Source organism: Vicugna pacos, chromosome 11, assembly GCF_048564905.1.
Source record: "Vicugna pacos chromosome 11, VicPac4, whole genome shotgun sequence".
In the NCBI taxonomy this organism is placed as follows: domain Eukaryota; kingdom Metazoa; phylum Chordata; class Mammalia; order Artiodactyla; family Camelidae; genus Vicugna; species Vicugna pacos.
In genome coordinates this window covers 14558254-14584887 of record NC_132997.1, presented here as the reverse complement: position 1 = coordinate 14584887, position 26634 = coordinate 14558254, and the positions used below count along the sequence as shown (strand labels likewise).

The 26634-nt window shown below is 42.4% G+C and overlaps 1 protein-coding gene across 2 annotated transcripts in view; it reads left to right on the top strand.

The window, feature by feature from the left end:
- LOC140699645 (trafficking protein particle complex subunit 9-like) overlaps nt 1-26353 on the top strand; it is a 193253-nt gene extending 166900 nt beyond the window's left edge. Inside the window, exon 3 of one of the 2 annotated variants that reach the window (XR_012077889.1) lies at nt 25826-26073. Coding sequence is in view for 1 of the 2 variants with exons in the window: in XM_072972262.1 (XP_072828363.1) it covers nt 25826-26074 (249 nt within the window). In the remaining variant the exon portion in view is untranslated. Of the gene's footprint in view, nt 1-25825 lie in introns of both variants that reach the window. The other variant, XM_072972262.1, reaches the window with a different exon arrangement.
- Nucleotides 26354-26634: the final 281 nt, after the last annotated feature.

Genomic DNA, 26634 nt, shown 5'->3' with positions numbered 1-26634 from the left:
CCATTGAGCCATCCCCTGAGCTCTTTTCGCCTTCCTACAGGTGATACTGCTCTCGTTGCTGCATGTGCCCTTCCCCCAGACTTAGTTTTGGAGTTGAGTAAATCACCATCACTGGAGCCCTCTCTTGAAAAGATGAAGAGAGCATTTGCTCCTTCTCCCTGCTTGGGGACTTGGATGAGATGAGGTAACAGATAAAGAATGGAGCCCCACCTCATTCTGACCACTGCTCTTTCCGTTCATTTCTCCAGGGGAAGAGTACAATTCAAAAATATAAAGATTGTGAGCTAATGAAATATACAAGACAACCGATCATTTATTAAATACACTTTCATGCCAGAAACAAATGCATTATACACACAAAAAGCACATAAAGTACGGTAGTACTGTGGTTACAAACGTGGGCCGAGTTCGAGTCCTGCTCTGGAGTGACAAGTTCTGTGAGATGGAGAACTTGTAGGTCGGCTTAGCCTCTCCCGGACTTTTTTTCTGTCCTGCAGAGACAGGGCTCGCTAGTCATCTCTCCCCCGTAGAGGTTCTGTGGGTTGTAAATGATGCGCGTGGGCAGGCCGAGCACAGCTGCTCGTTCCTCGTAAGTGCAGGATAGCACAGCTTTTGCGGTTACGGCTTTATGATCGCACCGTGTAGACTCTCAGTGCTCCGAAGGGATGTCTTGCGGATTGGAGATGGGATTCTCACTTCTGTAAATACCCAAAGATTGTGTTATTGAGCCTTGCTGATATAAATCTATTCTTTAGAAAGTACATAATGTAGATATATTTTTCAAACATGCATGCTTTTTGTCTTTTATTATTTATACTTCTACCCTCTCATCACGTGGTGTGACTTTTGATGGAATCCAGGAAACAGTCCTAAGCCACCTGCCTCTTCACACTTCTTCGTGATGGTTTTCTTCCTTGACTAGAAGAGGGTTTTGCATAGGAAATTTTGTTTGCTCCCCTTCTCTTGGAGTCTCCCTGTTTGTCTGCCCATCTCTCACCTGTCCATCTGTCCATTTCTCTACCCACTCATTCTTCTAACTTGTTCCAAGAAGCACTTCAGGCAGCTTACAGAAGAACAGATACCAAATAAACAGGTGAGAAAATGGGGCCAAGTTCACAAATTGAGGCTCGGAGTTGAGCCTGTGTGAGAGTTGCAGGCGTGAGACACACGCCTCTGCCTTGTGACTTATAAGATAGACAGCATCAATGTGCCTGAGGCTCCCAGCACACACAGGGAAGCAGGATTTGTGGGAGATGCTCACTGGCTGTGAAATAAATAAGTGGCTTAGGAGAAGCCCAGCCTTTCCAACTACTAAGACTTAGGAGAATATTTTGAGTGTCTTCCAAAATCTGAGTATTGCATCTTTTCTTTTTCAGAGTTTTATGTATAGTTGGTTAACATTCTATAACTGGAAATTTCTCCAAAACTGCTGCCCACGTGAGTCCCATGACTCGGGAATGGGGTGGTTCTGCTCATTGACGGGTGTTGGCCAGAAACGGAAAATGACAGCCTCAAAGGAGCCTGGGATTTGTCAGTTATGTTTTGTCAGTGCTGTAGATTTCAGAAAATGCTTTTACCGTTTCTCTCCATCTGAGGAAGCAGCGTGCTCTCTTCCCAGCATAAGGAGCTCAGGGTCTCGGGATGGTGGGGGCTGACTGCACTGCCGTAAAGACAGCTGAGCTAGTCACTGCATGTGTGGTGCTTTCACGTAGTGCATTTCATGTTTTTTAAAAGGTTTCAACAGGTAGTTAATTAACTGAGTTAATTAACATTTAATAAATATGAGGCTTTTTTGAAAAGACAGTTATAGGGAGAATATAAGTTGTGAACACTTTAAAAATGGCTTCATTACTGAAATTTCAGTAAGGAAGATTCAGTTTATCTTATTTACGCCTCTCTTTAAAAGTAACAAAGAAACAAGACAGAAAAAGCAGAGGATTATCTCTGTTCTTCCTCTCGGTTTGCAGGTGCCCTCACCTCCAGTGGCATCCATCCAGACACCAGCACTGACACTGGCCGTGCTCAGAATTGCCTCAGCCCTGAAGACACAACTGACAAATAGAAGGGGGGGCGCCCTGTTACAGCGGGTGCTCTCACTTTGTGGGTCCTTATGTAACTGCGTGGTGTTATTCAGGATCGCCCTTTCTACACTGTGTGACGGTGCTGCGGTGTCTCCTAGTTATTTGTTTCTGTAACTACTCATGTATTTTTTTCAATGTGTGGTACTAGACATCTAAAAATGCATTTTTCAGATGAAAAATAATGTGTATTTAATATAAAAGTCTGAAAAAAGAGTCAAAAGGGTCTATCCTGGTCCCAGTACTCAGAGATAATAATTAACACTTTAACATCTATTTTCTGTTCTTTTCATCAATGTGTATCAGCTCTGTCATAAAAACCAGCGAGCACTGTGTGCATGTTTACTGTGTGGAGACCTCCATTTTCCATTTGGCTTATTACACATTTTTCTACAATATTCTATCTCCCCTGACATGATTTTTAATTACCAGTATAGCATTCTGTTTTGTGGAGGCATCGTCCATTTTACTTTGTACTTAAGTAAACTTTTAAATTCCAAGTATACTTACTTGAAATTCTGAAAAGAGAACTGTGGTGGTACCTAAAGTCCCCTACTTCCCTTCCCCTTTTTTCCTGAGAGTAAAAGCTGCTGACAATGTGGAGTATATATTTCATGACCTTTATGCCTTTGTCATATATATATACACACATACATACACGTATATGAGAAATCTATGTATATGTGTGTGTATATATGCTTTATTGAAAAATAAGGCCATACTATATGTTTTCTGCAGCTCGGTTTATTCACTAACGTATATATCATAGACGTCCTCCCCCTCCAGACTCACCCGGTCCTTTCAGATAGAGTAAAGGGGTCTCCTGATGTGCAGGTTTGGTCTCTTGTGTAACGACACCTTTCGTGGGAGAGTACTGTGGACAAGGCCTTGGACCACGCCGAAACGCCGCTACTTTAGTGCCCACAGCTCGCCGTGATTTACCGCATCATTGTCTTGATGGTGAACACTTAAGTTTTCTCCATTTTCCACTGTCAGAAAGGGTGTTTGACTGGCATCCTTCTTGTACAAACATTCCTGTGATCTTGTATGAGTATTCCTTTAGCTAAGGTTTCTGGAAATTTAGTCCTTGGATGTGACAACTTCATACATCACAGGATCCTTTCAAGTGAATCTAGAAATTCCTTCTCCTGTGGGGAATGAAAAGATGTAGAATAAATTATGTAACCAATTCTCTATCGCTGGATATGATTTCACTTCAGCTTTTCTTCCCACCATTGTAAACAGTGCTGTGTAAATGTTCTGATGAGTACATCTTTTTGAACTGATTTTTTCTAAATGTAACGATTCCTAAAAGTGGAGTTCAGCCTGTGTGCACACACGTTTTTCAGAGTTTACATATCCATTGACATGTCATCCTCCAAAAGATCGCTCACAGTTTGTTGTCTCAAAGATGGACACTAGCTATAATATCTTTTAAACATATTTGCCAATATGACGAGCAAAATGATTTTCATTATTTTAGTGTGCACTTGATGACCAGTGAGGTTTTGAGCATTTTTCACTCATTAGCCATATGACTTTTAAAAAGTGAATGATCCCTTTTGTCCTTTGCAAACATTTAAGTGGGGGAGCTTCTTGTTGCTTTGTGACAGCTCAATGTATATTATGAACATTAACCCCTTGTCTTCATCAACATGTATCAGAGAGCTTTTACTTGTCATTTCTTGCCTTTCATTTTGTTCAGTAGGTTCATTATTGTTGTGGCCCAAAATAATCTTAAGATAGTAAATGTCTTCTTTTTGGGTTTTATTTTTAGAAATGCTTCCTTATAATGGTATAAATTTCTTCTGTAGGTTTTTTTAATCTCTAAGATGGAGATGATAATGGTACTTGTTACAGTGAGGAGAAGCTGAATTGATATGAGCAAAGAGTTGTATTTGCTCTTATTAGTACTTTCTAATATTTACATCACTTTCTGTAATTTTTCTTGCGGTCATTTTGACTGGAATAGAATTTGTTTTTTCCAGGTATTCTCTGATTGTAACAAGACAATTATTAAATTCATACTTTGCTTTTTAATTTGAAATCTCACCTGTAAAAAATACTTATGTACACTAGAGTCTCTTTTTGAGCTCATGATTTATTTCTGTCAATCTTACTTTCTTACTCTAGCACTATATCTTACATATTGTAAAAATTTATTTAATATATTACAGTGTGAATTTTTTGATTCTTTTTTCGATCCCTAAATTTCTTGGCTTGTATTATGACTTTATTATTCCTGAAGAATTCTAATATAATTTTTTCAAGTTAAAAAAAACAGATAAGTGTTGTCATGGGATTTTTTAGTAATTTTGAATTATCTTTAGGAGAACGTACATCTTAAAACTGCTTTCCTCCATACAATATGTTGATGTCTCTACTTTCACACTTCTTACTTTACCCCTCAATACAGTCCTGTACTTTCTCCATGTACAACATGGGCATTGTTTTTGAGTTTATTCCAGATTATTGTTGATGTTTTTGTTAATTTTTTAAGTGAGAAATTTTTACTATTATGTTTTTTAACTGTTAAAACTGACACCTAGGAAGGCAGATTCGGTTTGTAAATACTCACTTTGTAACTTCTCATTTAAAATTGTAAGTATTAAGTACTTGTTACAGAATCCTTTCTTTTCTGTTTTTAAAAATTTGTTTCCAAGATTCTCAAAATGGTCATAGCTAAGTAGTATAGGTGGGGAGACAGATGGAGAGAGGTAGTGTGGCTCATGTACAAACTGTGAGCACTTTCATGGCTGCCTTTATGCTGGAAAAGCTGCTGAAGAGTCCAGGTTAGACCAGGGGTGGCTTTGTATGCACTTGAAAGCCAGCTTTCCTGCCTGTATGGTGAAGCCTGGTAGGTGTGGCAGGTAGATGATCAAGGTCGAATGGAAGTTATTGGCTGCACAGAGCACTGTGTCTGAGAACTGGAGACCATCGCCATGGGAAATGCTTGGTGCCAGGAACAATGCAGAGGAGCTGGGGAGCCTTGTGTTAAGAATTTTCCAGCCCTGGGAGTGGGAAGATCAGACTCTGCGTTCAGATCTGAGTTTGAATTCATCCTCTTTAGTTTACTTGTCCTCTGACTTTTGTCAAGCTATATACCGTCTTTCACTTCCTGTTTTCTTGTCTCTCAAATTAGGAGAATTACAGCCTGCTGCTAGAGTGTTTGATCAGGTTAAATAATTTGTGTCTATAAGATGCCACGTACAGTCACAAGCTCAGTGAGAAATGGGCTGTCGCCTGTACTTCTGCAACTCAGTGCTTGACAAGACATGGGGGAAAGCCAGTCCCTAATTTGTGTGTGATGCAAGTAAGAACAAAATTAATGTCTTGCCTTTCCCTAGCAGTATTCTTACAGCTTTGCTTCATTTACTTCTTTCCTCCTTTCCTTTCCCCTTTCCCATCCTCCACCAAAAGAGCCTCTCAGAAAAGTAGTTTCAAATTACTTTAAAGGTTGGCTCATCCTCATGAAATGATAGTATCATAAAAAAAACTGTGCACATCCCAGAATATATTTTATTTGATTTACACACACACATGTGCATGCAAACACACACACACACAAAATCAGTCTACCTCCCACTTGCAGAGGGAGAAGGTCCACTTTTTCTGAGTTTTCATTCACAGAGAGTGAGAACAATGTCTCTTACACAGACTTTCACCAGGCTTCGTGCATGGTGTTTTTAATTGAATTTCTGTTTGTGGCCATATATATAGCCTCCTAATAGAAGAGAGAAAGTGGAGACATAGACATTCTGCTGAGATATTGGTGTCATCATGTTTTAGTTGTAAAGGACTTAAGACAGCATAGAGTCACAACATTTTATGGGTGAGAATCCATGATGTTGTAACTTGGACAAGAACCTGGGTCTTCTGCCATCTTGTCCACGCGGGTGAAGAGGCAACTGGGCAGGGGATAGTAGGGATCCTTCCTGCTTCACTTCCATGTTCTTGCTAGTTTTCATTTCAGCTGCCTTTAGTTTATGTTCATGAGGCCACTCATGGGAAGGTCACTCTGTCCTGATAGATTGAGTTTCTTATCAGCAAAAAGCTCTGGACCCACTCATATTTCCCAGAGTTTTCTGCTGACCTGCTGACACTTTATATAATTGAGACCTAAGAAACTACTGAATATAAAATCCTTATTGTTATCATTTCCCCTCGAGTACCATAGGAATGGGGTGCTGTCTCAGGCTGTCTAAAGCCAGATCTGAACAAAGATAGGGTGATGGGCTGTGCTGCTGGACCTACACAGTCGAAGGGGATTTCCACCTTAGCTTTATAATCAGGCAGATTAGTTCAAATCTTGCCTTTACCAATTATTATCTTTGTGTCTTGGGGGAGAAACTGTACTTTTTTGTGTCCAAATTTGTTTATCTGTAAATAAGTTCAGTATTTATTTTAAGGTTTCTGTTTTAGAATTGAATGAGCTAATTCCTTCATTTAACCTAAAATAGTGATCGCATGGTTCTATGCTGGTGCCTTGGTAGTTGATTACTAAGGGAATCGGCAGTGAGAATGGGGGTGGGGGACCCCTGGATAATAGAGCTTATATTCCAGGATATGCTTGTAAAAGACTGGATGTGCAGTGGATTTTTAGTAAATATCTACTCCTTTCCTAATCTGCATTGATGGTTTATATATCTTTATACAAATATATGAACAATTTTTATTGCAATTTAAATATTTTTGTCGTATTTACATTATGTAGCTATAAAAAATACGTGAAATAAAATGATTTGACTTTTATTTTCTTTTGAATAAGCAAAACAAAATAAAATAGAAAAGAAAAAAGTTTTGAAGGAGTAGAAATAATTTTATTTCTTTGGAATCAATTCCGTATAATAGGTTTTTTGTCGTGTTGTTAAACAGCATATAAAATTGATAGGTTGTGACATACTGGAAATGAGGAAACAGTGGAGACATACTATCTCTAATGCAGTCATTTTGTTACCAAGTCCAAACTCGTTCTGCTTGCTGCATGACAGGCCAATAAATGGGGAGATGAAATGTTGGAGTAAGGAATAGTGACTTTATTTGAAAATCTGGCAGACCCAGAAAATGGCATATTGATATCCAGTAGAACTCTCTTCCCCAAAGCAGAATTCAGTCTCCTTTTATACTAAAAAGCGGCGGGGATGTGTTTGGTTGTTGCAAACTTCTCGCTGTACGAATTGTTTGTCCTTGGAATCCTTTGATCCTGCAGCTGTCCATGTGGGTCAAATTATGGTGCCCCCATAAAACCTCCAAATAAAAGAAAGGTTATTATCTATTTTGCAACTTGCCATCTGTACATAAGTCTAGAAGAGCTAATATCCTTAAAGATCAGAGCCTGGAGAATAGGCTGTCCTGGATATTTCAGGCTAAAGGCAACTTTTTTTCAAAAGGTGCAGATAGCAAGTCGGAGCCTAGAAAACAAGGTACAGTTTTAAAGCCAAACAAACACATCTAACATGGAGTCAAATTTGTTCTTTTCTATTACAATTTCTTTTTCTAACTCATAAATAATTTTAGTAAGAAACATGAGAAATTTTTTTTATTTTTGCTTCTTAATAACGAATTACAACTACACTTTATTGAGCAGGGATGCTGTGCGTGCCTTGGGGTCACAGCAAACTCTTGTTGGGGGTGGTCGACCCTGCAACATGCCTGATGTCCTGTGTGTGTTGGTGAGGGTCCCCCTAACCAGGGGCTCTCTTCAGGAACCACCATATGGGCATTGACCTCTGGAGACCTCTTTTTCAGCTGCAGGAAATTTTTTCAGATTTTGTGATGGAAAAATCACTCCAGCTGCAGATAATCAGGGAATAAAGGAAGAGGAAAAGGGCTTGAAGTAGAGTAGAAGAGAAGGACAGAAGATCAGGGAACCTGGGGGTTGGCAGCGGGGCCCCGGGAGAGAGAGGAGCAGAGGTGTGGTGGGTCCCGGCTACGGAACCAGCTCCTGCAACTTTCCCCGCACCCAAGCCACACAGATTTTAATTGGGCCCAGGACTCCCTCCTGTCTGGATGTCACCCTGGGCAGAACTTTGAGAATCGAAGCTAAGGGGTGGTCAACACTCACCTAGGGGGTCACTGAGGACTTTGCTCAAGTCCACATTGACTTTTCCAGTCATGTGCCTTCACCTGTTCTTTATCTCAGGATCTGAGAAGCAGGAGCAAGGAACTCATGGAGAGATCCAGGAAGATATCTGACTGTGTTAAGAGACGACAGTCACAGCGACACGTGGAGCGAAGACACTTGCAGTAAAGTAAAATAACTTCACAACTATTGCATCAGAGCTGCAAGTGTGAGAGAGCCTAAGCCTGTCTCAGAATGCAGGGGACAAGAGGAAAGGAATGGTAAAATTAACACTGACATTTGAAATTTTGTTAAAAAGAATGCTACTGTTAATTGTATCACTTGAATGTATGCAGGTGTTTTTCTATGAGCATTCATAGGTTCACAAAACCCCACCAGCCACTCTTGCTCCCATCTGGTGTGGGCTTTCTCAAGCACAGTGCCCTTCCTGCTTGGGTGGGCCACGCTGCTGGTCCTTGCCTGGGGCCGGACTGCTACAGGACACTGAGTCCCCAAGGCCCGGCCTGGGATACATGACAGGAACATCTCTGCTCTTGGCTGAGGGCCTCCGTTTCCCCCTGCAGTGTAAGAATGCCGGTGACTCAGTTAGAAGCATGCATCCAAGCCATCCTTCCGTGTCATCACCATCTAGAAGCGGTGCCTGAATCTTCTGAATTTCTGCAGAATGTTGTTTACAATCACCTTGAACAAGTGAGTGTGTGTCCTCTTTCAAGTGGAGGAATTACTGCCGTTTTCCTGGAACTTACTCACCACTAGTCCATCTGATTTTTCTGTGCTAGGATTCAGTATAGCCTGCTAATAACTCTGCAGTCAGATCTTGAAACCCTGATGAAGAGGATTATTTATTTTCTTTCCTTATATGATAGTATTTTACTTTCAAAATTCTGAGTTTTCTGTTCTTGGAGGAATTTTTTGGGTGTTTGGAGAAACAACTTTGCTCTTACCATCTTTGTGACCTGTTGCTATATGCTTCTCACCTGTCTTCTGTCACTTGTGAGGCGGTTCCATTTGTGACCCTGTCCGGGTTATTCATGTTATAAAACATAAAATCTGTAAAAGTACAGAACCCTTTTACTCCGAAGACATTCCATAAATACTCCTTTAATCTGGGTGTGGTTTTAACAAGACACAATCATTAGAACATATACTTGCAGGTTGCCAGTGCAAAATCCCCAAATGAATAGTCTAGCTCAACATCTAAAATCTTTCTTATCTACCTTGGATATGTATGGATAAGTGAAGCAGTTTGCTAAGAACTCAAGACCAGGTTTAGGATACAGGCTGATGTAGCTCAGCAGGTCCTCCCAAGCTGATGCTCTGCCAGAGAGTGGGGTTGAGGGGAGAGGGCGTGCCCTGCCCTCCATGAGCTGACAGTTTCATGGCAAACACCTTCACCAGGTGAAGAAATTGGAGTTTCTTCTATGAACAGTGAGTCTGAAAAGAGCCCAAAAAGCGTGGGAGTGTCACAATCCCATTTGTCTCAAGTAGGGGAGAGTGGCTGTGGGGCCACCTGGGAGACTCGTGAGTCCAGGTGGGCAGTGTTGGTGGCTTCCACTTGAGCGGTAGGATAGTGGGTAAAAGCGAACAGATTGAAGGCATGTTTAGATGGTAAAAAGAAAGAATTAAAGCTGTCTATGAAGGTAGGATGGAGTAAGGCCCAGGTTTCTGGGTGGATTAATGAGTTAAATGATGGTCCTGCTGTGTTTTGAGGACGGAAAGCTGCAGAGGGATTTCTGGGGGAAAACTGATGTGTTCAGCTGTGGGTAAAGTGAAAGGTTGTTAGATGTGTGGTCTGGGAGCTCAGGTGAGAGCCAGTAGTGAGTAGGGAGAGGGGAGAGAGACTTTCAAATAATTTTATCTTGTGAACATACATATAAGGATGAGTAATGACACACTTAACCCCTCTATATTCTGTATTTAAAACCCAGTAACATTTTGCTATATTGATTGCAGGGTTTCTTAATTTTTTAATACAAATAAAATAAATAGAAACAAAATAGTGGAGTTAATGAATATCTTAGAGTTGATGTGTGTCCTTGTATGTATTTTGATTTCTCATCTGTTTATAAACATAATCTACAAAAAGTTAACTTGCTTAGAATAAGAGTTAAACACAGGGACATGACACACTCTGTTGGGGGTTGAAGGTGATATCTTTGGCAAATTATGTAGCCTCTCTTTGCCTTTGTTGCATCTTCTGTGAATGCCCCCGGGCCCCTCATCACAGCTGATTTCCTAGACTAGAAGTTGGGAGGGAGGCTGCTGAAGGGAGTAAGAGGTGGCAACTGCTAGGAACAAAGAAGACAGAGACAAAAACAGATTAAAGCCTAGAAACTGAGTCCTAATACCCTCAAAGGAGAAATAATCCCACAGTGTTTTGAGCCACTTACCATAAGGGAAACAAAATCACGTGGATCCAAATCTCTTGAGCATATGTATATTGTGGGTGGGAGGGTATCATCAGAAAAGGGTTGAGAAGAGGCTTTTTGGTTTCCCTTAACGTTTTCAGTAAGAATGGGGCGCAGAAGCGAAAACCACCCGCTTCACAGTAGAAGGTGTTGTTTTGTCCGAAACTGACCAAAGTTTGGAAACCAGTCATCAGTGGTGCTGGGAAATGAAGAGGCTTCTGGATTGGGTTGGGCACTTGCTGTGACTTCCAGGTGACCTGCTGGCTGGGGGCTGTGAGGCGGGCAGTAGGTTTGCAGTGTGACCTGGGCATAATCCCTGGCTCTGAGGCTGCTGGTCTGACTAGCAGACCTGGGCAGATGCAGTCCTATTGGGGCATCTCGTGATGTGGCCTGGGACAACTGCCATGCTGAGGGCGAGAGGAGGGATCCCCTAAGGAGGTGTCCCTGTGAAGAGTAGAAACGTCCTCCTGCAGGGGAGGAAGAGCCTCTGAGCAGCGGGCCGGATGCACAGGCAAGAGCAGCCTGAGCACGGAGATTTCGGGGACCTGGAAGTCATAAAGTGGCCCGAACAGCCTTGTTCCTGAGAAACTGGAGGGAAAAGAAGCTGCAAATGCAGGCTAATTTCAGACCCTGTGGTGGGTCATGAGTGATAGGAAAGAAATGGTCAGGGAGGCACGAGAGAACCCTGTGGTTCTCCCAGTTGGGGCGTCACACCAGAGGGAGGTGCAGAGTTATAGACTTTGTCACTTTTTATCTGTGTGACTTTGAACAATATCACCCCACCTCTCTCTATATATATCTTCATCTGTAAAGTGACAGAGTGACAACTCGTGTCATCAGAAGGCTTAGTTTAGCTCTGATCCTCTTTGTGCAGTCCTGTCAGTGCTGCCCTGCAAGGTTCTGCAGTGGCTGCTCTTACCCTGAGATGGGAGGGCGTAGAAGGGCATTGTAGCACCCGAGGGCAGGAAGGGGTTGCTTTAAAAGCAGACATGTAGCCTCCTGCAGCTGCAGACCTACAGGCAGTTTGGTTTATGGTCGTGGAGAGGACTTTGGAGGTCTTAGCATCGCCTTAAGACTTGTTTTCCCTTGGGGACCTGATTTGCCTTTGCAGATTAATGTTGAAGATTTGGGCTTCTGGCAAAGCTGTTTTCAGAGATGGGTATATATGTAACATATAGTATAAAAGGAAAGGTTTTATTTAATATTTGGGACTTTGTATCTGTAGGGAACAGCTCTGTTGGCCTGGTTTCCACGGAGGACACTAGCGGTCGTCAGAGCGTGCGGGAGGGCAGGCAGCCTGCAGTGCTGCTGCGGGGGTTCTGCCCAGCAGGACGCTCTGCTGAGTTGACTCTTCTCTGAGTTTGGTTGCCAGAGGAGCAGACAGCAAAGTAATGAGTTCTGGTGGGATTGTATAATGACAGGAAGAAAGAGGGAGCCGTAGTTCTTCGGGACTACTATACTCTTTTGGTTCCTGATCCAGTGTGTCCCATTACAGAATTGATGAGTTGTGTCTATTCTGGGACTTGATTGAAATAAACGTGCAGCCTGAATGTTAAGAGTTATGTTTTATTTGTCAGGAGGACTCGAGCCAGGATGACCGCCTCTCGGAACACTCTGAGGGACTGCTCCCAAGAGTAGGGGAGAAGCTAGGATTATATAGGAGCTTTACAACAAAGACCAGGTAGTCAGAACAATAAAACATTGCTTGTTATCTAAAGAAAGCCAGGTATCTCAAGTTCATGAATTTAATGCTTTTCAATATATGGGAGGAAGCCAACATTTGGGCTGACTGAATATATACTTTAGACAAGCACCTAGCTATCTAGGGCCAGTAATCTGTCCTTTCTTATTCTGAGTCTGCTCAGAGGGCACCGTTGTGAATGGCTGCAGGCCTGTCTTCACTGGGGGGTGGCGGCAGCCGCTGATGACTTGTTTTCAGCATTCTTTGTTTAGTGACATGGTTGCAATATTTTCATTCAATTTGTAGTATTTTCTTTCACAGAAAATTATGATATTACCCTGATTATGGATAATCTGGAAGCTTGGAATGGAACCGAGATGGAATTACTGCAGGTAACTTCTACTTTAATAAGCCATGTGTAAACATGAACATGGAGGAAGCATACAAAAGGATTCGGTGGTGAATGGGAAGGGTTTCTGCACGTACAGGAGAAGGCAAGGCAGAATTCCTCTTCTTTGTGGGCAGGTATGTGAGTCCAACTTTCCTTTCTGAAGTGCTTTCTGAGAACTGTATATGGTAATGAACCAACATTGACAAACGGTGGCACACATTGCATTTAAGAGCTGGCTGGCTTCAACTTGGGTATTGGACAGGTGGAATTCATAGGCAGTGGTCAGGTGGATGGGACAGAGATGGAGCCCAGGCCTGGGCCCATATTCAGGTTGCAATCGCCATTTACTCACCATAGCGCCTTGGACTTGAATGTAACCTCTCTTAAACTGATGGTGAATATGTGAAATGGGCATGATAATATTCGTTACTTCCTGGGATTGTTGTAAGTTCTGAAGATTATTATAGCACACATGAAGCACTTAACACACTGACACTTAGCAGTGTACACTTTGTTCGACCACCACGCTTGGTGTGTGTCAGAGCCTTAAAGGCAGCATGTGTCTGTTTAGGATGCACTGGTAGCCCCTTGGCTAGTTTGTGAATTTGGTGATTTCCTTTAATACTTGTAACTCTGTGTGCCATGGGCAGTTATTTTTATGGACAGATGAGGAATCTCAGGGTAAAAAAGACTGTGTAATTTGCCCAAAGTCAGACCATAATTTTGGGTGCAAGGGCCTCGGTTCAGCATGGGCTCCTGGGCCTTCTGCTCTCTCCGTTCAGCACCAGAGCCAGATGTGGGCTCGGCTGTTTCCCAGCCTAGAATATCCGGCAGGCCACAAGACACACCTGGTCCTGTGCTGCTTGAGCAAAATCTCCGGAGGAGAGGCAGTTACAAAAGGGATAAACATAAAAACAGATGACAGCAAATTGTGATCAGCTCTGAGAAGGAAAGGAACACGTCTGGCCGTGCAGAGCTGGGAGATTTCCCATCGGGGCTGCTCTGGGGGCGCTCATCTCAGCTAAACAAGCTCTGCTGCTGCACCAAGGCAGGAAGGCAGGGCGCATGTGGCCAGGTAGACAGGGCCTCGTTGATTGTACTCATTCCCTATTAAGTGGCAGGTGTCACAGGCACTTAACTAATAAACAGATGTTGGCCATAATCATCACGCATTTTGCTTGGTAGTTTTATTGGCGCCAACTTTGAGAGGAGGTCTTTGAATCTGGGGAGTTTGCCGCATGCCCGTGATTACCATGGATATACCCCCACTGGTCTTTCAACCTAGACTGGTGTGGCTGTCATGTCCCAGCCTTGTGAATGGCATCGTGTAGCTTCTCCCAAGTGGCCCAAATGGCTGACATTGATATGCTTAATTCGTAGGAAATGGTATGTGACAATAAGAGAAAAAGTTAGTAAGAAATTGCAAAACTAGAAAATAACCAATTCTTCCCCTGCTGGGGGACCGTACCCTGTGTCACTCACCCCACTCACTGCCTGTCACCTCCTCCCTGAGGACTCCGTGTTCAGAAGCCACTCTGAGCCTTTGAAGAACATTTTGCCTCATGACACTGTTGACTAGGACCTGCGACCTCTCTGTCCCTGGTTAACTCTCTCTTCAAAGCCATTTAAATTTCTTGCAGGCTCCTCCACTCAAATGTAAGAATAGCCCCTTTAAACTTCTTGATGCAGCTCCTTAATGAAGATCTTGGGGAGGAAACCTAGCCAAAACCTGGGAGGTATTCACATAGTGAATGTAACCTGAGCATTTATTGACGTTCAGAATCAGAGCGGTGGGAGACACAGGAAGGCCTTTTTAAGTTAGAAAGTGGAAAGAGAAAGGACTCAGGATGTTTGAGACTGAAACATCTCAGTCCCAGCCAGCAAGGCACTGGCGTTCAGGATGGTGTGTGGGGAGTGCAGAGTTCTCAAAAAGAAAGAAGTGGTGGGATGGCAGGGAGGACATTTAGGTACTTAACTGGGGAAGGAAAAAGTTGGCTGAACAATTCATGGTTGAACAAGAGGATTGTGACATGATGTGCTTGTATTTTGGAGAGAAGGGTTTTGTGGAGCCAGGCCTAAGGAGAAATCTCTCAGACTGGGGAGTCAGCACAACAAAAAAACACAGAGAACCGGGAGACCCCATGGCCCCTGATGGGGGAGAGGCTGCCCACCAATTGGAGACCTGGAGGCTGCTTCTGTCCCTTAGCTGGGGCCTCAGACCTCACTTCACATCCCAGTCCTGTTGATACAAGAAAAAATATGTGGGGCATGAGAAGGGCTGTGTCCCAGGCTTCCGTTGAGCCCCTGGGATGTGCCCCACCAGATTTTGTTCCTTGACTTCATGCAGTAAAGAATTCAAGAACAAGCCAGTGTTGAGTAAAGGTAGATTTATTCAGAGAGATACATTGACAGGCATGAGAAACATCACGAAGTATGGGGGTTTGATGCTCAGATTAAAAGTAGGCACATACTCCACAGAAATAGTGTGGGCCTTCTCCGAAGAGGTAGAGAGAGGGGTTCCTGGGAGGTGGCTCTGTGTTGCTCCTTTTCTTGGGCTTCGTGGTTTCATATGCTAATAAGTAGAAGGACCAGCCTTAGGGCAAGGGGCTGGGATTCCAGGGAGTTGGCCATTTCCCACCCTTTGACCTTTTGTGGCTAGCCTTGTGACTGCCATGGTGCCTGGGGCCGTGTTATTCACCATGTTACTATTACAATGGGTGTATAATGAAGCTCAAGATCTGCTAGAAGTTAAATCTCTTCATCCTGAGCCTCAAGACCTATTGGGGGTTGAATTCTTCACCATTTTGATGTTAATTGCTGTGGTCTTTCTTGAATGGCTTGCTCTGCCCCCTTCCATCCTGTCTCACTGTGATGACACAGAGAGAGCAAAGGCCGGGCCCTGCGTGTGCTCCTGCATTTAACAGCGGGAGATGTGGGGTGGGCTGAGGATGACTCTGAGTGGTGAAAAATATGTTTCAGATATTCCCACATGAGACATGGGGACCTGCCAGCAGCCATCGCAGATTTATCTCACGGGCATTATCACTTGTGTTGTTACGGAAACAACAGGCCAGCCAAGAAATAAGCACCACTCAGAGGGTGGGAGTACTGAGATTTATTATGCCAGCGGGCTCAGAGGGGCTTCTGTTCCCAAGCCCTGAGCACCTCCAAGACGTGCACATGAGGTTTTATAGGGTTAATTACAAGTATGGGGCTTTTAGCCAATAAGGCTCAAACAACAAAAAGCAAGGAATCAGTACACTGAAGCTTATCAATTTGGAACAGATCATGTTACTGACAATTGTTGACCTTGGATTTACGAGTTATCTTGTTAGCCCAGTAAACTGACACTGAACTTCAGATTTACGAGTTAGCCCAGCAAAACTTAGATCAGTAAACCGACACTTATCACACTTAGATTTGTGACTTAGCTTGTTAGCCCAGCTGGGGTTTTTGTTCACAGTGTCACTCATCTTTTCTATTTTTCTTTTTTTTTTAAAGTATTTAATCCAAATTTAATATCAGGATTTTTTTGGAAAGAAATTTCTCTTTTTCTTTTCTTTGGGGCTCTTTTGGGGGGTAGGTAATTAGGTATATTTATCTGTTAGTGGAGGCCCTGGGGCTTGAACCCAGGACCCCTTGCACACTAAGCACACGCTCTACCACCTGCCCCATCATCTTTTTCTTTTTGCTTTAGCTGCCAAGAATCTTACAGCTGAATTTCTAGTCGGCCTTTAACACTTGCCCTGACTTCATGGAATCCATTTTTATGAGTTTACCTCCCCCTGGTTTCATTTAAGTATTGAATCTCCATTTTCTCTTCACTCTCAGTTTTGCCTTTTTGTTGTTATGGTTGTTAAGCTGTGTTTAAAAAATTGTTTAATTTCTCTTTTAGCAGGAGGCTGAAGTAAATAAATTTGTAAACAAACATCACACTTAAATGCTTTTATATATTCTAAGCTGTTTAGTAGTTAATTAAAAACCAAATTGAATATTAAAGGGATAACATTTTTAAATTATTTTTTAATTTTTTATAAAGACATAGCTGATTTAAAATATATGTTTCAGGTGTACAATAGATGCTCCATTTATAGTTACTGTAAAACATTGTCTGTATTCCCTGTGTTGTAAGATACATCCCTCTAGAGTGTTTACATTACATGTTGCAGTTTGTATAAGAAATTTGGGTAACGCAGAGTCTGGGACGTGGCTGTGGCTGACCCAGGTTCACGCAAACCCTGCCTGTCAAAGCTCAGGCCTTCACTCCTGTCTGCAGGGGAGCGAGTGGAGGCAGCTCTCATCAGCGCTGGCACCACACTCTGAGTGGCAGTGACAGCAGTGACTGTGTGTGGACGTGAAAATTGTTGTTCCAAGAGTTTTATATGCTTTTCTGCATTTAATAATTAAAGCCCTCCTGTGAGGAAGCGTTTTAAGTTTTTAATGAATAATACATTTTATTTTGATACTGATAGACTTCAAAACTCCGGAAAATTTACAGGAGTAGTACAATAAATGCTTAGATACAGTTCACCTTAAAGGGCACTATTTGCCCTTTTGTGACGGGCTTATTTTAGCATAAATTTTCAAAGTTCATTCATATTGTAGCCTGAATCAGTACTTTATTCTTTTTGTTTGATAATATCCTTTTCCTTTTTTTTGTTTTTGGTCTATTTAAAAATATTTTCATTGAAGTCTAGTCAGTTTATAGTGTTGCATCAGTTTCTTGTGTACAGCACAAAACTTCAGTTAAATAGGAACATACCTGTATTCATTTTCATATTCTTTTTAAACATAAGTTACTATAAGTTATTAAATATATTCTCGGGTGCTATACAGTATAAACTTGCTGTTTATTGTATACATACTCAGCATCTGCAAATCTTGAACTCCCAATTTATTCCTTCCACACCCTCTCCCCTCTGGTAACCATAGTTTGGTTTCTATGTCTCTGTGTCTGTTTCTGTTCTGTAGATAAGTTCTGTAGATAAGTTTATCTTTTTGTTTCTTTGTTTTTGTTTTTTCTGTTTGTTTGTTTTAGATTCCACATGTGAACGATCTCATATGGTATTTTTCTTTCTCTTTCTGGCTTATTTCACTTAGAATGACATTCTCCTGGTCCATTCATATTGCTGCAAGTGGCATTATTTTATTATTATTTTATTGCTGAATAGTAGTCTATTGGACAGATATACTACAACCTCTTTATCCAGTCATCTGTCAGTGGACATTTAGGTTGTTTCCATGTCTTCATATTGTAAATAGTGCTGCTGTGAACATTGGGGTGAAAGTGTCTTTTTGAATTACGGTTCCTTACGGATATATGCCCTGGAGTGGGAATGCTGTGTCATCTGGGCCCCCAAGGTTTTGTCTTTTGAGGAACCTCTATACAGTTTTCCACAATGGCTCCACCAAACTGCATTCCCACCACAGTGTAGGAGTGTTCCCAATTCTCCACAGCCTCTCCAGCATTTAGTGTCTATGAACTTCTGAATGATGGCTATTCTGACTGGTGAAAGGTGATACTTGTTTGCAGTTTTGATTTGCATTTCTCTGATAATGATATTGAGCATTTTTTCATGTGCCTATTGGCCATTTGTATGTCTTCATTGGAGAAATGTTTCTTTAGGTCTTCTGCCCATTTTTGGATTGAATTGTTTGTTTTTCTTTTTTATCAAGTGTAAAAGCTGTTTACATATTCTGGGAATTAAGCCCTTGTCACTTTCATTTAATGCAACTATTTTCTCCCATTCCATAGGTTGTCTTTTTGCTTTAATTTTTGTTTTCTTTTCTGTGCAAAAGCTTGTAAGTTTGATTAGAACCCACTTGTATATTTTTGCTTGTATTTCTATTGCTTGAGTAGACTGCTCTTGGAAAACATTGTTGAGATATATGTCAGATGTTTTGCCTATGTCTTCTTCTAAGAGGTTTATAGTGTCTTGTCTACAATTTTAAGTCTTTAAGCCATTTTGAATTCATTTTTTTGTATGTTGTGAGGGGGTAGTCTAACTTCATTGATTTACATGCAGCTGTGCAGTTTTCCCTGCACCATTTGCTGAAGAGGCTGTCTTTACTCCATTGTATGTTCTCACCTCCTTTGTCAAAGATTCAATTACCAAAAGTTTGTGGGACTATTCTTGGTAATTTTGTTTATCCATTCATTGATGGATGGATATTTTTAGTGACTTTTAGCTACTCTGAATGATACTGCTATGAATATTGATGTGCAAGTTTTTGTGAGAATACATTTCCATTCTGTTGGCTGTACAGTTGGCCCACCATATCTGTAGTTTCCACTTCATGGATCCAGATGGCTGATTGCAAAAGGACTTGATCATCCTTGGATTATGGTATCCAGGGTGAGGGGTTCCTGAAACCAACCCCCCGAGGACACTGAAGGATGACTCTACATGTAGGAGTGGAATTGCTCAGCCACATAACTCTAACCTTTTGAGGAAACATCGGGCTTTTCCAAAGAAGCTGCCCCATTGCCCCTTTCCAACGGCTGCATATTGAGGGTATCCATTTCTCTGCCTCCTGACTGACACTTGTTATTGTCCATGTTTTGATTATAACCATCCTAGTGAGTTTAAAATGAGATCTCATTTTGATTTTGATTTCGCTAGTGATGCTGAGCATCTTTTCAGATGCTTATTGGCCAATTGTGTATCTATTTAAATCCTTGGCAAATTAAAAAATTGGGTCGATTTTCTTTGTATTGTTCAGTTGTAAGCATTTGTTTTATATCCTGGATACTAGTCTCTTATTAGATATATGCTTTGCAAGATTTTTCTCCTATTCTGCAGATTGTCATTTCACTTTAATTTTTTTAAACATTAAAACAATTTCTTTATAGGGGAGGTAATTAGATTTATTCATTTTGTTTTTCTTCCTTAGCACGCACTCTATCATTTGAGCTACCCCTTTCCCCTTTCATTTCACACTCTTGATGATGTCCTTTGTAACAAATGATTTTAATTTGATGAAGTCCATTTTATCTATTTTGTTTTATCACTTGTGCTCTTGGTATTGTATCTAGGAAGCCATAGCCTATCCTATGACCACAAAGATTCATACTATGTCTTCTTTTAGAAAGTTCATACATTTAGTTTTTACGTTTCTGTCTGTGATCCATTTTGAATTAATATTTGTTATATAAAATACGGGGTCCAGATTCCAGATACATTCTTTTGCCTTCAGATACCCAGGTGTCTCTGCTCCATTTGTTGAATAGACTATACTTTCAATGGAGTTTTGTTGGCACATTTCTGGAAAACTGACTGTAAATGTAAGTTTCCCCCCAGGATTTTTTATTGTGTCTCATAGATTTCTGCATCCAAACTTATGACAGAAGCATAATGACTTGAGTGCTATAGATTTGCTGTAACCTTTGAGTGAGTCCTCCAAATTTGCTCTTCTTTTTCAAGATTGTTTTGGCTGACCTGGGTCCCTTGCTTTCAATATGAATTTTGGGATCAGTTTTTCAATTTTTGCAAAGAAGTCAGCTGGAATTTTGATAGGGATTCCATTAAATATGTAGATTACTTTGGGAAGTCTTAACATTTTTAACAATATTTTCTACCATTGCATGATCATGGGATGCCTTCCATATATGAAAATATTTTAAATTTTTTTGGTGATACTTCAAAATATTCAATGTACAAATCTTGTAAACTTTTGTTAAATGTATCTCTCATTTTATTTTTTATGCTGTTGTAAATGGAAAGGCTTAGCTTCATAAGGGTGGGACTATATATATCAATTTATTTATTCCTAGGATTCCTACATAGCAAATACACTAGGTTTATATTTGCTACATTGATCTATCCACAATTCTTCCCACCCCCGTGTCATAAGAAACCAAGGACCCAGCTTAAGCCATCTGAACACCTATGTGGAAGTGAGAAATGAGACCTTTGGGTGGGGTTTGTGTAGATGATACTGAGATCTTATTCAGGATGGCTTCATCTTAATTTCTTTTAAACAATCCTTTCAGAGTATATAGTCAGATACATTAGGAAAATGCTCTTTTGATGTGCAGAGGAGCTAAGACTATAATTTTCAAGTAATTTCTAGTGAGAGTGTTGTACTTGAAACATAATTTGCATCAATCTTTGAAGATTTATGTTTCAGGAGCTTTGAGTAAATAATACCTGTCTTTATTCAATAACTACAACTAAATGCTCAAGCAACATGTAAGAGTTTGAGCAAACTGCTCCCGCCCCGTAGTGCTGGTTGGTTGCAGCTGTAACTGGAGTCAGCGCTTACCTTGCCCAGTACACTTGTGCTGATCTGCCCAAAACAGTTCGTCCAACAGTTTGTCGGTAGTCTTTTAGACAAAGCCATAAAGCATTGATTTAAGGTTGCTGGAATGTAATCTATTCTTATTAATATTAAGTAAGCACATATTGAGTACTTACTGTATGTTGGGAATTGTCCCTAAGCCTCACATGAATATTACTTCTAATAAAACCTCTCATATTTCCCTGTTATTTGCACTTTACAGATAAGGAGACTGAGGATTAGGTCTTCTCTCTTTTGGGGGGAGCTCATTATCAATGATGGGAAGTTGTAAGGAAAAAGATATTGATTCATCCAGAGAAAATATTTTTCTGAGATTCAGTATTGAAGAAGGTAACCACTGAAGAGGGTGATCATTGTTTGAGTGAGACGAGCCCCGGGTTGTACGGAGTCAGCATCCCTGTCCTGGACGCTTCACGTGTAGAGCTGCGTGGTGGGTGAGGTGGCACGGCCGCGCAGGGAAAGCGGATGCCGGGCCATTGGGCTGTGCTCAGGCCCGGTGGGGCTTTCTCCTAAGAGCAGTGGACCGTCATTGACAGATTTTAAGTAGGCTAGTGCGGTGCTCTCGTAGATCACTTTTGTCTAGTAGAATGCTTAGAAACATTTAGAAGGCTTGGCAGGAGGTGATGTGATGAGTCAGAGTAGGGTGGCTGCGAGGTGTAGCAGTGTTCAATTTTCAAGTGATTTTCAGTCCCAGGTTTGTGGCTCAGTAGCCGTGTCACTTTGGATGACACACCCAAGGAAGTGAAACAATTTATCTAATCAATAGAAGCAGTGATGTACCGAACTCCCAGGACTGCTGTGTAGATCCAGTGAGATAACGTGTGCACAGTGTGCAGCATGGTCCCCAGCACAGAGTCAGTGCTGAGGGAGTGCCAGTGAGTACCTGGTAGGACAGGTGTGGGTGGTGGATCTCGTTGACTGAGGAAATTTGTCCCTGAAGGAGGGGTCTTGTCACATCTGTGAGTGATTGGCCTGAGCTGGGAGAGGCAGGGAGACCTTGTCCCCGACCATGGGCCCTGGGCAGGATGGCTATGGGAGGAACACCGTGAAGTTAGCTCTTGGCAGGTGGAGTTGGAGGTGCCCTTGAGACATCTAAGTGCAGTGTCACAATCACAGAAGTGGTCTGGTCCCGGGCTGTGCATTTTCCTGCCGAGATATTGATCTCTGAACGTGAAGACATACTTTACAGGACAAGTGAATAGTAGTATCATCTCTCATCAAAGCTCACATCTCTTTATTCATCACTCACTTTGCTAATTGAGTACTTACAGAACACACTTCACTGTCCTCCCCTGGGCTCAGGCTCCACAGAAAAGGGCTGGTGAGTCTCCCTCTTTTCCAGAAGAAGACACATTTAGCTGGTAGACTTCTATACCTCGCCAGACTTAGAATTTTAGGTTGTTGATTTAATTCTATTTTCTGTTGGTCATCTCCTGACAGGAGAGACGTTTTACCTCATGGTCAGGTTTCAATTAGCTGTTACTGAGAATTGCTGGTCTGATCCATAGTGTATTTATTCTATTAACTTTGTAGAGTACTTATCATTTTTCTGTCTTTGCTCTTTAATTTTGTTTGCCCCTTCAATTTTCTATCTTATTTGGGACCTTATTTTATTTTTTAATTAAAAAAATGTCTATTAGCAGTTAACAAAACAAAAGCAAAGAAAAAATGCACATGATAGCTAAATTTAGAAAATATCTTGTGTGTTTTCTGTCTCAGCCATGGAGGGTTCTAGAAACTCGTGAAAAGCTTCATTACATAAGTTCCTTTAAATTCTGATTAAGAAATAAAACCTTCCTTCCTCATCTTTCAAGCTGCACAGCTAATTGTCAAGAAAGTGAGGGGAAATTCTCAGAAGCCAAGACAAACCAGAAAGCAGGGATTCTGGGAGATACGTGAGCCTTAGAAGCCCTGAGGTGCTGGTTGGCTCCTGAACTGAGTTTCAGTTGCCCTGGCAGGAGGGCAGGAGGTGAGCCTGTGGCCTCTCACACTGGGAGTTGGATGGCTGTTCTTATGTAAGGCCAAGCACATCCTGAGAATCCTGCTTTATAAAAGGTTGAATTAGAAAGAAAAGAATAAAAGCATTCCTCAAGGCAAGGAAGTAAGGAAAGTAAAATTTTTTGGAAGCGGGAAAAAATAACATATCCAAAGTAAGGATTTAGTTTAAAGCTGTTCTGGCATGAGAGTGACCACAAACCCATGGCAGAAAATCACAGCTCCTCCCGGAAAGAGAAGGTGTGTTTTGAATGAATCAGTGGACAGCCATTCTGAAAAAGGCCTCCAGAGTCTTCTGGATCAAGATACTGGACTCAAACACCTCCCTTCCATGGTCTCATTTAAATAACCAGAAAGGTTTTAAAGGAAAGAAGCCACAATCATATTTCTATTTATTGACATTACTTTATGCTAGGAATTCAAAGGTGACTATGGAGTTGTCTCCTCTTTATGGACCTTACTTTCTATTTGACATAGTTGGGGAACTTGGTGGAGGGTGGTGTTAGTATGTTGCAATTAACCAGGAGAGGAGTTTAAGAAAGCAGTGAAGGGTTGGTGACATTTTTCGCTGAGGACAGTCCTGTTCAGTTGGCTTGTAATTACAGGCTCGTTGAGTTGTCACTGGAGGGAATTAATCTTAAGGAATTTGGACTTAACTCAGGCCTCTTCAGAATGGACAAGTGAACCTGGAGAAAGACAGTCAAATCTGTGCAGACATTGAAGTTCACTTCAACATGCGGTATCCATGAGCCAAAGATAGGACTAGTAGGCAGCACTTCTTGAGGACAGAGGAGTGGTTTTTAAGGTTCTTCAAGAATGAATCCCAAGGTACCGGGATGGCCAGTTGTCAAACTGTGACTTTGCTCTTTGGACAGTGTATCCACCAAGGGTATTGGCCGTTTATAAGTTTCCATTTCTCTTTAATACATGTCAGGTTATGAGGACGTGGGCATAAACGTTTCACACCTTGTCAAGGTGACTTTGGGTACCTGCCTAGAAGCATGGGCACAGTTGCGGCTGCGTCATACATCTTGCCGCACATCCCGCTCCCCGGCTCCGTGATCACGGCAGAGTGGTTCCTTATTGAGCTGTCCATCTCCTCTGTGACATCGTAACCAAACAAAAGACTGGAGAGTATTAGCTTGGCTTTTTTCTTTTCTAACATTCCCTTCAAATTATGATGACTGATAGTGGACCCAGTTACGTTTGCAGATGATTTACAAGTAGGGCTGTCAGTACAAACCTTGTAATCCCCGCTGTGTGATCTAGAGAAGAAAGTTACACTCTTTCCAAATTGTTTTGATGCACTTATGTGGGAAAATGATGTATGTTTGAATATGTATTTCCTCTCTTAATCATCATGGCTAGAGATGAATATTTGTAGACATGGAATGAGTACTCTGTATTTGAACTGTATGGTCCCCTAAATTCTCCCCAGCTTTTTAAAGTCATCACTGGAGTGCTACCTCCAGAGTGCCGCAAAGCATCCAACACTGCCTGCTCTTCGGACACTGTAAGTTTCCAAGTTGGAGAAGGCTGCTGGCTGGTGAGGCATTCTCTCGCACATCTCTGGTTGGGTGATGTGAGCTGAGAACACAAGAATTGGCAGACAGTAACTAACCGCGATCACGTCCATTTCTGGAACACTCATGGAGGATTTTACACCTATGCTAGTGGAATACATTATTTCATTTAGTTTTCCCAACAATCATAATTAGATTTTATCACCTGTATTAAAAAGGAAACTGTCAAAGCGAGTGACGTGCAGACTTTGGACTGGAACACGGGTCTTTCTGATCCCTGTCTCTGTTCCCTCCCCGGCCTATCCTTGCAAGTGACCAGGAGACTCTTCCTCAGTCTTGAGTTTCCCTCTGATGTTACCGCTCTCTTTGTTTCTAAGAGAGGAAAACAAGTCTAAACTTACTTTCCAGTCGGAAATGGAATGGAGAGTTAACGTTGGAAGCCGGGAGAATCTGTCCTGTGATGAAGTGGTCTCCGAGCCACTTCCACTGGGATGTCACATCGCTGTCTGGGCCCCTTGCTCAGCCTGTGCACAGGTGACAGCGCAGTTGTGCCGAGCAGTCCTCCCGGACAGGGCAGTGGGTTGGAAATGAGTTTGGGGATTTGGTTTCATTACACAAGTTCCTGAGGGCCTTGACCTGGCACTTCGAGTGGGAGCATTCCCTGTCCCACAGACTGTGCTCTGGGCCCATGCAGACCTGACGTGGCCTCAGCGTGAGTCTCAGGGCCCGTGGTGATGAGGAGCATTTTAGCCCAGGGTCTGCCGGAGGCTCTGAGACTACTGGGCTGTGGGACTTTGTCCAGGATGATAATAATTCCTCCCCGAGTTTCAGATTTCCTTGCCTGTGAGCCGGGGTAGTAGTTGTTTCTGAGATGATTGTAATGATTCAGTAACGGGCACAGCATATGCTGACAGGTAGCTGGGTGCTTTAGGAGCAGAAGTCGCAATCACTCTGTCAGCCTCTCCCTGTGCGCTCTGTGCTTTGAGAAGTTGTGTGTTTGGTGAAAGTCCCGCCCAGACCCTAGGGTCTAGATGAACTGTTGTTCCTTTACTTTCCCTTCCTTTTCCTCTTTCCCTTCTCTGTGTCCCATGTTTAGGTAGCAGATTCCTCTATTTCAGGGAATACGGGCTTTTCTAGTAAAGGGACAGGTGGAATGCGGAGAGGTGGGGCCCAGAGGGGGTCTGGAGTGTCTGCACAGTGCTGCTTCCCTGCGTTTCTGCATCCGGTCCCATCAGTGCACTAAGTCAGCCTTCCTCTTCCTTCCTGTGTCATCGGGTCTCTGTTTTAAGGGAAAACCATTTTTATGGGTCTTTTTTCACTTACGTGTTTCATTCAGATGCTTGTTGCTTTTCTCCCTGTGCTTCAGCGTTCCGAGGAGAGAATTCAGCCGTGCAGCATCCTCTCCGAGCTCTACGAGTTGATCGGCTTCCACTGCAAGTCCACCTTCTTCAAGCGGGTGGCCCCCGTGCGGCACGCGGCCCCCGGCATCCCAGAGCCTGGCGGGAAGGCCTGCTCCCGACTCCTCCTGCAGACGCTTCCTGGCTACAGTCTGTCGCTGGACCTGCAGGACTTCAGCAAATGTGTTGGAACTAAAACATTGCTTCAGTCCCATTAACCATGCCTGGTTTGGGCCCTGCTGTCCTGCCTCATCAGGGTGAATTTTGATTCATTTAGAACAGGGCTCAGCAGACTTTTCCTTTCAAGGGCTTGGGGGTAAATATTTCAGGGTCTGAAAACCTCCTGATCTCTGGTGCAGCTGCTCAGCTCTGCTGTTTAGATGCCAGAACAGCCAGACAGTCCACACACCCATAGAGCTTTATTAACAGCGGTGGCTGGGGCTGGATTGGGTGTATGAACTGCAGTTTGTCCCCACAGCCTCCTCAATATTGACACCTGCAACAGAGTGTACATTTGTGACAATGGGTGAACCTACACTGACACATCATCATCACCCATAGCCCATACTTGACACTAGGATTTACACATTGTGTTGTGCACTCTGTGGGTTTGGACAGATGTACAATGACATGTATCCACCATCACAGCATCATACAGAGTCGTCTGTCTTAGTGACCTTAAAATGCTCCGTGCTGCACCTCATTCATTGCTCTTTCCCCTCTAGCCTCTGGCAGCCACTGATCTTTCAGTCTCTGTGTTTTTCCCTTTCCCAGAACA